Source organism: Gymnoscopelus microlampas, assembly GCF_963454915.1.
Source record: "Gymnoscopelus microlampas genome assembly, chromosome: 20".
In the NCBI taxonomy this organism is placed as follows: Eukaryota; Metazoa; Chordata; class Actinopteri; order Myctophiformes; family Myctophidae; genus Gymnoscopelus; species Gymnoscopelus microlampas.
In genome coordinates, this window is record NC_139957.1 from 45,342,586 (window position 1) to 45,355,690 (window position 13,105).

The 13,105-nt window shown below is 46.6% G+C and overlaps 2 protein-coding genes across 2 annotated transcripts; both read left to right on the plus strand.

The window, feature by feature from the left end:
- Positions 1-3,828: 3,828 nt before the first annotated feature.
- Positions 3,829-5,901, plus strand: LOC311036921 (THO complex subunit 5 homolog; the record flags this gene model as incomplete). The annotated part of the gene is made up of 1 exon (XM_084045931.1): positions 3,829-5,901. The coding sequence occupies one exon, from the start codon at positions 3,829-3,831 to the stop codon at positions 5,899-5,901; it is 2,073 nt and encodes a 690-aa protein (XP_083902057.1).
- A 3,849-nt stretch (positions 5,902-9,750) lies between these two features.
- On the plus strand, positions 9,751-10,863 carry LOC311035800 (isocitrate dehydrogenase [NAD] subunit alpha, mitochondrial-like; the record flags this gene model as incomplete). The annotated part of the gene is made up of 1 exon (XM_084044257.1): positions 9,751-10,863. The coding sequence occupies one exon, from the start codon at positions 9,751-9,753 to the stop codon at positions 10,861-10,863; it is 1,113 nt and encodes a 370-aa protein (XP_083900383.1).
- Positions 10,864-13,105: the final 2,242 nt, after the last annotated feature.

Here is a 13,105-nt window from a genome sequence, read left to right on the forward strand (position 1 = left end):
GTTGGCAGTCAGAGAGAGAGGGAGAGAGAGAGAGAGAGATTGGAAATAAACTATTTACTTAGTTTAGTTAGTTTTAACAAGTTAAACGTTACTATGTAGAGGTACTAATGCTTTGCACTAAACAACAAGCACAAAAAAAGAACTGACATTTTATACTTAAGTAAAAGTATCAATAGTGTAATGTAGAAATGCTCTTACTTGTTACAAGAAAAGTCCATTACATTTTGTTCTTTTGAGCACTACTGGGCCTAGACTAGAAAACAAACTAAATAGTTTATTAACCACATGACTGGTGGTAACCTGTATTTTTGGCAGTGATGGCAGAAGTACTCAGTTATTTTACTTAAATAAAAGTAGCAATACCACAATATAAAAATACAAACAAAATATAAACATAATAAAACAAGTAAAAGGCCTGTGTTCAAAATGTTACTTGAGTAAAAGTTTAAAAAAAGTATTGGCATCAAAATATACTTAAAGTACCAAAAGTGAAAGTATTAAAATGTTTGAAAATGGCAGATCTACAAGCTTGTAGATTGGCTATTTTCAAATAGCCTATGTATAAAATAGGGCTAAAGTGGTTAATATGGTGATAGAGGTGGAGCTCCTATTGTCTGAGAGACCTGAGACAATAGGGCCACTGAACCCATCAACACCTTTCATGCAAATGTTGTGCCTGCATGTAAATCTCTACCCCCCAAAATACACACGAAAACACACATAAAGTAAGCCTTGTTTGTGATATAATTTTAACCATTTAATGACCCTTAAACGTACTTGGTAAAAGTACAAAAGTATTGGTATCAAAATGTGTTCAAGTACTAAAATGTTTGAAAATAGCCGATCTACAAGCTCACAACACGACGCGTTGTGAGCTTGTAGATCGGCTATTTTCAAATAGCCTAGGTATAAAATAAGGCTAAAGTGGTTAATGTATGTTTTATAATGTAATCATTTATATCTGCAAAGTAACTAGTAGCTAAAGTTTTCAAATAATTGTAGTGGAGTAAAAGTACAATATTTGCCCCAAGACTGCACTCTGATCTCTCTGTGTGTCTGTGTGTGTGTGTGTGTGTGTGTGTGTGTGTGTGTGTGTGTGTGTGTGTGTGTGTGTGTGTGTGTGTGTGTGTGTGTGTGTGTGTGTTTGTGTCATGCTTTATTAGTATGTCCTTTCTGTAAACTAACACTGCTCACCTATGCAAGACCTAAGAACACATTTTTTTTTTTTAAATATTTGTATTAGCTTTTCCTTGAATGTCACAATGCAACTTTGGTTCACTGTTTCTCTCTCTCTCTCTCTCTCTCTCTCTCTCTCTCTCTCTCTCTCTCTGAGCCCCCCCCCACTCTGAACCCCACACCTCCCATTGTTTGAACAAACCTCTAATTTACATATGTAAGGGAGATTCCCTAGCAGAGAAAAGAGAGACGCATATCCAGGTATCTTAAAGGCATTTTTAGGTAAACAGTCCTCTCCCGCATTCATTGAAATACTTCCACCAATCATTTATGTTTGGTGGGTGTATGCCTTGCCCACGTATCCAGGTATATCACCTTTTTCACCCAGTGAGTCATATGAAAACGTCACTATTGTAACTCTCTCTTTACTGGCCTCCCGGCACGTGCGATTTAGCCCCTCCAAATGACCTGGAATGCCGCAGCACGCTTGGTCTTCAACCATCCTATGGTGTGTATAGTTTCAATGTACAGATTATTGTTTTTTTCCCCCTGATATTCTACTGTTAAGACTGAAGACTTGGTTTACCTATGATCCAAGATTACTATTTCTATGTATTACCTAGACCCTCCAGAGAAATGCGGGAAAAAATCCTTGATTATGCGGGCTAAAACTCTTGATTATGCGATGAAATATGCAGTTTTTTTTGCAATTGTATGCGGTGAAATTGCAAAACATGCGTAAAGCATATTACGCGATGCAGCCTTTTTTGAAAGAATGTTACCCCCGCATAATTATGCGCCATTTTACTGATTATGCGGTAAATTCTGCGATCGCATAATCACATTTTTCTGGAGGGTCTAATTACCTCGTGTTTACCTTGCTTACTGTAAATCGCTCGGGATTAGGAGCGTCTGCTAAATGCTTAAATAGTCAATTGTAAATTTTACTGTACATTTAGCAATTAAAAAGCATGTCTGTTTAATCAAGTGTGATTATTCTAGTGTTGACGGCTGACAGTAAAGCTAGTGGGGGAGTGGTTAGATCTCAACCGTTTCCAGATCAGGGCCCCCACTAATCTCAAAAGTGTTTGCGGCCCCACCCATCTGACCACTTAACAACAATTGCTCCTCCCTCATCTGCACTTTTAATAATTAGGTCAGGGGTCTTCAACAGGGGGTCCGGGACCCCTAGGGGGTCCTCAGAGTTACTACAGGGGGTCCGCCAAATCTTTGTGTGATAGGATTTTTTTTAGCATCCCTTTTCTGAGGGTAACATTAGCCGAAAATAGCAGATCTACAAGCTCACAACGCCTCGCGCTGCGAGGCGTTGTGAGCTTGTAGATCTACTATTTTTGGCAAAAAAAAGGTGTAAACGGAAAAAAGAGCAGACCAAGTAAAAAAAAAAGAAGTTTAATCTGAAACACAATTTTAAACAATATAGAGGGGGTCCCTGCTTCACATCTCTCTCAGTTTGGGGGTCCTTGGCCTGAAAACGTCGAAGACCCCTGTGTGTTGATTTTAAGGCAGACCTTTTCCAGCCTCACACTAGTTATGTTTTCTGTTCTCAAACTTTATATCCACATCATTATCAACCTGGTAAAGGCATTCAAACAGGCAGCATTGCTTATGGGATAAAAAAGTGGACGTGGGTTTGAAAAATAATATTACATGTGAATAAAATTCTGCGCAACAGCATGTTCTATGATCTATTGCAGTGGTTCTCAACCTGTGGGTCCCCACATGATTCTGCGGCGGGGGGGGGGGGGGGGGGGGGTCCCAAGATGACAGTAAAGTGACAATTTAAGGACTTTTAAGACTTTTTTAATACCTCAAAACAAGAAAAGAAAAAGAGCATTATTGCATAAAAAGTAATCAACTTTTGTTTTGTTTGGTAAAGACAGATAAAAGTGATCCATTTACAGAGACAACTCGGGTCCAGTTTACTAGAGCAGGAGTTTTCAACCCTTTTCATATCAAGGTCCATTATTGTGTGTGGCATTTGAGCCACGGAACCGCCGTTTAGCCTCTCAGACCCAAAACTTAGAATATGTTGTTGTCGTTGGATAAGATTTTGTCCACAATTCCATCCATGCTGTATTGATGTTGGTACCAATAGGACAGATGACAGGCAAACGTTGATCAAAATAACAATAATTTAATTAAAAAATGTGGATGTTTAACAATAATCTTTGGTGTAAAATGATTGTTAAATGAAACCAAATGCACCCTTACGGGTCCATTTGGTTTCATTTTACACTCTCAAGAGTTAAATATTTATAAGGGTCCACTTGGTTAGCAACTCTCCATCATTTAGCTGGGGACCACCAGGAACCCCCTCAAGGACCACTGGTTGAGAACCATTGAGAACCACACCAGCTGAGAGAGAGATAACGCAGGGACCCCTGCTAGCTTGTAGATCTGCTATTTTTGGCTAAAGTTCTCTTTAAGGGATGCTAGGGTTCAAGTGGTTAAGGTAAAAAAAAGAAATATCACACAAATATTTGGAGAACCCCCTGTAGTAGCTCTGAGGACCCCCTAGTCTTTGCCCAAATATGGCGATTGGTCCATGACATCAGACTGACCCACCAAGTACTCTGCTCGGCAATATCGGGTCATTTGTGTTTATTCTTCTATTTCAACAGCCAACGAGTCATGATGTCAGAGGTCCTGAAGAAGCGGAAGGTGAAGACGCTCCTCAGTGAGGGAGGAAGTCCTCCGGAGATGAAACGTAGCAGAGAAGGAGACCAGCAGCAGCAGGACGCGTACAGCGAGGAGGCGGAACTGGACGGACGCGACCCGGAGCAGGACTACCTGCAGTACAAACGGACGTGCGAGAGCTTGGCCAAGCTCATGGGCGAGATACAGGAGCTCAAGGCCGATGGAGGAGCCAAGGAGGACGGCTCCGTCGAGGCGGAGCGGAAGCGCATGCAGAGCTGCGTCCACTTCATGACCCTGAAGAAACTCAACCGCTTGGCCCACATGCGACTGAAGAGAGGCCGAGACCAGACGCACGAGGCCAAGCAGAAGGTGGACGTGCTGCACCTGCAGCTGCAGAACCTGCTGTACCAGGTCATGCACCAGCAGAAGGAGATCGGCAAGTGTCTGGAGTTTAAGTCCAAGCACGACGACATCGACCTGGTGAGCGAGGAGGAGTTTTACAAGGAGGCCCCATCTGCGACATCCAGGCCCGACGTCACCAGAGAAGACCCGCACCAGCGCACCCTGGCGCGCCTGGACTGGGAGCTGGAGCAGAGGAAGAGTCTGACGGAAAAATACACAGAGTCTCAAGCCACTAAAGAGAACACGCAGAAGAGCATCGAGGTGAAGAAGGAGCGCCTGAGCAGCCTGCAGCCGGGGCTGAATGACATCATGCAGGCCTCCGTGCCAGTGCAGGAGCGTCTGTCCATGCCCTGCTCCGAGCCGAGCCAGAGGCAGACGGAGATCGCCCGCCACCTGCCCGCCTCTCTCTACGTCTTGTTCGTCCAGGCCTCCGCTTACGGACGGGCCTGCGACACGGAGCTGTCCGTGTCGATCGGCGGTGACCTAGAGGAGGCCATGGCTTTGTCCAAACGCCCCGAAGTTTCCGAGGCTAGCGAGAGCGCCTCTGATGCAGAAGAACAGGGGGAAACAGAGGAGCAGGAGAAAACAAAGAGGAGAAGGCCCACGACGGGCGGCCAGCTGGAAGATAAACGACGTGAGATGCTGAAGAGACACCCTCTGTCCCTCTGTTTGGACATCAAGTGTAAAGACAGCAGCGTTCTCCATCTGTACTTCTACTACCTGACCAACCTCAACATCATGACCGTGAAGACCAAGGTGTCCACCTCCACCGACCTCGCCTCCGCAGCCGTCGTCAGTGCGGGTGAGCTGCTGAACCCCAGTACTCTACTCGACTGCCTCTACGCCAGCGGCCAGGGCCAGGAGATGCCCTACCCGGCCAACCGCTACCAGTTCGACAAAGTCGGGATCGTGTCGCTTGCTGACTACGTCGAGGAGCTGGGCCGCCCCTACCTGTGGGTCCAGAATCTCGGAGGACTGCTGTTCCCCGGCGATGATGCCCCGGAGGGTGGTGGCGGTGTGGCCGGTTCTCTGAGCGCCAGCCACATGGAGAGCACCGTGAAACTGCTGAGGGGCCGCGTGGAGTCGCGCCTGGCCCTGCGAGGACAGTTGGCCTCGCTGGAGAACGGCGTCGTGCCGGTCTCCGGCGGCGAGTGTCAGCATCCCTTCCCCGACAAAACTGTCTCCCGGTTGGCTTCCTGGACCGCCATCTCGTACCGAGAGTACGGGGAGCTGGCGTTCACACGGCACGTGATGGACGGCGGTCTGGCTAAGGAGACGGACATGTACTTCGTGGGCGTGGTGGAGAGGGGCGCCGCTCGCCTCCGGGCCGCTGTGGCGTTGAGCCCCCGGTACCCGGTGGTGTCCCCTCTGTTCTCCCTGTCGCTCAGCTGGAAGGGAGAGGAGCGCAGCGGGAGTACGGACGACAACCTCAGAGCTGTGGAGAGGCAGGCGAACGACGTGCTCAACCACCAACCCCGGCGAACCCGTCCGGGTCCCCAGCTACTGACCAATCAGGTCGCCCGCCTGTGTGTCGGTCTCGACGCGTATTTGGAGACGGCGGGCGGCCGAGGTGACGGTGTGGAAAGACCCGGCGAGGACCAGGGAACGAGTTCTGCCTCAGCTGAACTGGACGAGCCCGTCGATGGGAGTCTCAGCACGTCATAACACAACTCATCCTGTTATGACTCTAGGAACAGTGGTTCTCAACCTGTGGGCCAGGGACCACTGTTGGGGCCGCGAGGGTATTGCAAGTGGGGTCCCACATATTTGCCAAAACAATAAGGTTTTAATAATGATATAACATCAATATAAAATGTAAATAAAAATGGTTTATTTTTGGGGCGGTGTAGCCGCCCCCTATAAGTGAGTTTTGGACACCGACCAAAAGATTTGTATACCCCCTAACGCTTCCATTGTTAATGCAAATCGGTACTTTTGCAAAGTCAGCCAATCACATTACAGCTAGTGTCATCACCACTAACTGTAATGTGATTGGCTGACTTTGCAAATTCAGGACTGTGATTGGCTAGCGAAACATATGACACATGTGCAGCCCTTTGAATAGCAGTATGGACTTTAAAAAAAGTAATTTATCCTTTTTTTAAAGTGAGTCATGTTGTGATGACCACACACCGCCCACTTCACACTGGGTGTGATTTTACTTTATACCATCTTAGTTCCATTGATCCAAGCCGGCTGCCGTGTTAAGGGGTCAGATGGGTGGGCCCTGATCCGGAAAAAGGTGTATAACACTTTAGAGCAGGGGTCTTCAACAGGGGGTCCTCAGAGTTACTACATGGTGTCCGCCATATCTATGTGAGAGAATATTTTCTCTCCTTTTTTTTTTTTTTTTACACTAACCACTTGAACCCCAGCATCCCTATTCTGGGGTGAAAATTCACCGAAAATAGCAGATCTACAAGCTCACAACGCGTCGCAGCGTGACGCGATGTCAGCTCGTAGATCTGCCATTTTTGGTGAAGTTTGGTGTAGATGCAGAAAGAAAAAACAAGTACAGAGCCAAATGTCGAGTTAGTCATCTCCCCTTTACCTGGGATAAGTGACCCGCGGGGCTCCCCGGCTAACACGTCACTATGACTTAGGCATAACCATAAACAATCCAGGGATCTCCATATATGGGCATAAAAGGGACATGGACTGACAGATACAGATATCTCCATATGTGGGCATAAATAGGACACAGGTAGACAGACAGATACAGAGATCTCCATATATGGGCATAAATGGGACACAGACGGGTACAACGGGTTCTCTGAAATTCCCTCGACACTATGACTAACGGTGCGTTTTAACAGCGGGCGATTCAGGATAGTATTTTCCGGAAGTGCATTATATGTCTATGAGAGCCGGCAACTACTGGCAATGAGGCGAAGTGGGCGGGGGTACGATGTTGATCTGAACAGATGGATTTTATTTATCTTTTGGACGATGTCGCCCGGCGATCGTCCGGAGACTCGCCCGATGTTGAAACGTACTGTGAGAAATACCGGCCGGATCGGCTTTGCAAAGTAGGGTGTGAGGGCCGCGTAGTGGCAAGAACTCTAGATTTACATTTTACATTTTATTTTTCAATTTCCATTTCTGATAAGCAGTAAAGCTAAATCATATTTTTAATTCATATTAGGTCAGATTTGCGCGACTCTAAATACGAAATGGAAGTGGGGAGGAGGAGGAGGCATCAATCTAACCCAATTCCTGGGTAATTTTCAGACCAGTTGCTCCAGACTGTATGACTGAAGCATAGGCGATTTTTGCCTCTGCCAGAAGGGGGGGCAAAGGAAATATATGAACATAATTATGTGATGTTTTTATACATGAACGTGTGTTTATCATATATGTGACATTTTCGAAATTGTCCGCCTGCATATGTCACTACATATATGTTGACATATAAGATATGAGACATATATTTCTTATATATCCATATGCACATGAATATGGCATCTATAGAACCTGAATATGGCATATATGCAGCATATGTTCTGCATATACCAGTACTTGCCATATTGGCAAAGGGGGTCAATTGCCCCCCTTGCCCCTATGAATTGCCACTAGACTTGACTAGATTTGAACATTGTGTGAGGCAACAGTCTGGCTGCACCGAGACTATACTGAACACTACAACCATTTCTATATTTTATCCCCTTCACGACCGAAGCACATTTAAATAAGAGAGCAGAGATTGGCCTCTATAGTTTTACCATGTCCAGTCTATACTTCCCAGTATACTCACACTGGAGTATAGAAGAGGAAGAGCGGCTTTACTCCTATCAGACACAAAATCACACCATGTCCGCCAGTGTAGAAAAGACAATCAGTCACTCTGTCTTTTTCATCGGGCTGCAGTGTGTTTGTATAAAAACACACTCTTATTGCCATTCAAGCCCTTCTCTGCCATCTCATCTCATGAATACACATCTGTCAGCCTAAAGGACACACAATGTTAATAACTCGCATCCATTATTCATGTGTGTGTGTGTGCGTGTGTGTGTGTGTGTGTGTGTGTGTGTGTGTGTGTGTGTGTGTGTGTGTGTGTGTGTGTGTGTGTGTGTGTGTGTGTGTGTGTGTGTGTGTGTGTGTGTGCGTGCGTGCGTGCGTGCGTGCGTGCGTGCGTGCGTGCGTGCGTGTGTGTGTGTGTGCGTGTGTGTGTACACTTGAATTACTATACCTGTGAGGACCCAACGTCCCCACCAGTATAGTGAACTTTGAGAAATAGACGTTGTGAGGACAATTGTCCTGGTCCTCACAAGAATAAGGGTCTGTTTTATGGTTTAAAAATATCTATATATAAAGGTAAGTTTACAATTAGGAAAAGATTCAGGTTGACTGTAGGGGTTTAGACATTTAGAGGTTAGGTTTAGGGGTTGGGGTTACAGTTCTCCCAATTTTATTACTTAGTTGTGCACCGGAATATAGCCGATCTACAAGCTTCAATGGCACTCGATGCTTAAAATGTCCAGTTATACATAGTATAGTTATACAAACCTGTGCGTGCATGTTTACATGTGTGCGTGTTAAACAGCTTGGCGGTGTATTTCCTGGTGGTAATTTATCCATTCCCTCGTTATGGCAGGAGATCTGTTCTCTAGACACAGATGCATGAAGAGGAACCTCAGCCTGTTGCCGTAGCAGAGTTTCCTATGAAGTGTCTTATCCATCATACAGTTTGTCTGCATAGATAGATAGATAGATAGATAGATAGATAGATAGATAGATAGATAGATAGATAGATAGATAGATAGATAGATAGATAGATAGACCGCCAGGGGTCCTTGACGGTTCGACTGAACCAGTTGAACCACTTTAGTCATATCTATATATACAATTTGAATCCTGCACCGTGTCGGTTGTCCGTATGCGACGCCAGTGTGACGGTGTGACGTAATCTGACATCACGATGACAACGCCAGTGTGACGTAATCTCACGACAGCATGACATCACATGACATCACATCCTACCTATAAATTCTAGGATGCCGTCAGATCGCACCAGTTCGACGGCTTCCATAGTGATAAATAGTAATAATCTATACAAGGAACTCTCTCCACCACAAGAACTCTCTCCACCACAATGACGACAACTTCACCAAAGCCACAACGGCTGGAGATACAACGCCAGACATGGCGCACTGCAAAGTGAACGACGCGTCACGCTAGACGTTCGGGCCGCATAGCGGCCCGAACTTCTAGTATATATACATGGGCTATTTGAAAATAGCTTGTGTGTTGGTGACATGCTCCAAGTTATTGTTTAATGTTTGTCACGTAAGCATTCTTTGAAGCCTGACGCACTGGACCTCCATATTTGGAAAAGACGGACCCCGTAATTCCATATTTGGGTATTTCAGAGTCATTGTGACCTCATCGCGAGAGTAAACGAGAGTCTGGCCTGCAGACCAGCTTATAACGACCGCCGGACTCCCATGGTAAACCCAGCTACCTGGCCGCTAGGATCGTAAGCAGAACGGTGGACCGGTCGGTATAGCAGCAAGCATGGCTTCCAACACCTGCAGATCAATGCTGTCTCAAGCTGTGGCGGCAGTCAGGAGACCGACACTTCGTTCGACATCCGTCTCCTCCAGGGGGAGGGGGATGCAAACCGTCACTCTGATCCCCGGTGACGGAATCGGCCCGGAGATCTCCGCGGCCGTCGTGAAGATCTTCGAAGCCGCGAAGGCTCCCATCCAGTGGGTGGAGAGAAACGTAACGGCCGTGAAAGGCCCCGGAGACAAGTGGACGATCCCTCCGGACGCCAAGGAGTCCATGGACAAGACGAAGATCGGCCTCAAAGGGCCCCTGATGACGCCCGTGGCCGCCGGACACCCCTCCATGAACCTGCTGCTGAGAAAGACCTTCGACCTGTACGCCAACGTGCGCCCCTGCGTCTCCATGGAGGGCTACGAGACGCCCTACGCCCACGTCGACCTGGTCACCATCCGCGAGAACACGGAGGGGGAGTACAGCGGCATCGAGCACGAGATCGTGGACGGCGTGGTGCAGAGCATCAAGCTCGTCACGGAGGACGCCAGCAGACGGGTCGCCTGCTACGCCTTCCAGTACGCTCGGAGCAACGGGAGGAGCGGCGGCGTCACGGCCGTGCACAAGGCCAACATCATGAGGATGTCCGACGGCCTGTTCCTGAGGACGTGCCGGGAGGTGGCCGCAAGCTACGAGGATATCCCCTACTGCGAAATGTCCCTGGACACGGCGTGTCTCGGCCTGGTTCAGGACCCCACCCGGTTCGACGTGCTGGTCATGCCCAACCTGTACGGCGACATCCTGAGCGACCTGTGCGCCGGTCTGATCGGAGGACTGGGCGTGACTCCCAGCGGGAACATGGGAGCCGAGGGCGTGGCCATATTCGAGTCGGTCCACGGCACGGCTCCGGACATAGTGGGCTCGGACAAGGCCAACCCCACCGCCCTGCTGCTCAGCGCCGTCATGATGCTGAGACACATGGGTCTCCACGGTCACGCCGGGAGGATCGAGGCGGCGTGTTACGACACCATCCGAGACAGGAAGGTGCTGACCAGGGACCTGGGAGGCAACTCCAAGTGCTCCGAGTTTACAGCCGAGATCTGCCGTAGAGTTCAGGACATGGAATGAGACAGTGGTTCTCAAACTTTTTTGTCTCAGGTCACCCCTGTAAATACCTTATTCATCCAAGGCACCCCTGAATTACATTGTTATTACTTTATAGAACCTTACATTTCTCATATGGTAGGTAAATATGTAAATCTTCCTCCCCCTAAGATGTATGTGTCACGAGGAAAACTTAAGAGAATAGTAGTTTCCATTACGACAGATCGAATAGAACTTCATACTTGACATTTAACCACAGCATCCCTATTCTGGGGGTAACATTCACCAAATATAGCAGAACTACAAGCTCACAACGCGTCACGTTGTGAGCTTGTAGATCTGCTATTTTTGGCAAGGAGGCTTGGTGGTCCGTCTTACTAAGTATAGAGGGTTTAAGTGGTGAAACTGAAATGAAATTCCAAATATTATCAAAGTATTCTGCGGCACCCCTGGACTTGCGTCACAGCACCCTAGGGTGCCATGGCACCCACTCTGAGTAACCCTGTAGAGTTCAGGACATGGAATAATAGATATGTATAAGGACATGGAATAATAGATATGTAGAGTTCAGGACATGGAATAACAGATCTGTAGATTCAGGACATAGAATAAGAACGGCTGTCAGTTCAGTGGTTCTTTATTTATTTTTTGAAAAGTTCTGGAAAATCCCAGATTTTTTAGGGGAAATGTCTAAATGTCAAGACATCAATGCTATGCTAAAATGAAAATGCACTTTGCAATTTGTAGTTTTGGATTTATTGAGTATTTTATTAATATAAAATAATATTTGACCATATATCTATACTTTGACTGTACAGTACTGGGGTTGAGTACTTTGTCCACCACTGACCGGAGGTTTTACACAGTCCTCAGGACATCAAAGTATGTTTACAAGGTGGCGTATGCCCTTAGTGGCACATATATCCCAGATACCATTAGGGTCATGTTGATGTTATCTGCTGGTGTTGGTCCACTGTGTTTTATCAGGTCCAGAGTTAAGTCATTTGTTCAAAAGTAGCCCGGACCAAGTATTGCGAGCATAAATGAACACGGTCGATATTTCTGTATTATATATCATTTATATTATTATTATTATTATTATTGGTAATATTTTAATATTTTGAGGTACTGGAATTTAGATTTTCATGAGCTGCATGCCACAATCATCAAGTGTGCACTCAAATTACAAGTCAAAGGAGTAATGCTAAACATTGAGAAACTAAACTAATCCACATGTGGAAAAAAAGGGGAAAGGGCCCCCTAGCGAGAGAGAAAGAGAATGCAGGGACCCTCACTATATTGTGTACAATTGTGTTTCAGATTAAACTTCTTTTTTTTTTGCCAAAAATAGCAGATTGGCTATTTTTGAACTTCTGAGTTCTCCTCAGATAAGGGATGCTGGGGTTCATGTGGTTAATGTAAGAAAAAAAAAATATCACACAAAGATTCGCCGGCCCCCCTGTAGTAACTCTGAGGACCCCCTAGGGGTGCCGAACCCCTTGTTGAAGACCCCTGGGTTAGGGTAATGAAACTGAACACATTGTTGACACTTTTATGTGCACAGACCTTGATTCTTACGGGTTGCCAGTAAACACCAGAGACGTCCTGGCATCCTTGGTCTCACCTAGCCCACCCAATCTAGGAACCCATCGCCAAATGAAAAGGAAAAACAGCGCCCTCTGCTGTTTTTTACTATCTCACTTGGCACTGGGAGGAAGTCGACGTAGCACACGTACGAAAGGAAACCAGGGTTTTGGTCTGCCTTCAGCCTTTCACTTCCGGTGGTGCGACTATGTTTTCATTCCCACTAACAATATTTATACACGGAACACTAACACCACTTCTCCCAGAGAACATGGATGGTTTTGGTTACAAGCCCACTTGTTTCTATGATGAAATAGCAAGTTAAAATGTGAATATCTTTCTGTGGTTTTGTCTGCTCCGAGGACGCTATTGTTAAATGAGTTTCGGTTTGTTTCTAGTGGGGAAGGATCGGTGGACACGTATCCTAACCAGTCCATCCTTAGCCCTGTATCCTAACCAGTCCATCATTAGCCCTGTATCCTAACCAGTCCATCTTTAGCCCTGTATCCTAACCAGTCCATCTTTATCCCTGTATCCTAACCTGTCCATCTTTAGCCCTTGCTAAAGATCCAGAACACAACCACCCACCTCCTCACTGGCCTTCACGGCCTGTCACCCTCTTATCTTTCGGATCTTCTCCAGAACATGTTGCCCCTCCCCATCAGATCCGCACAGTCGATTT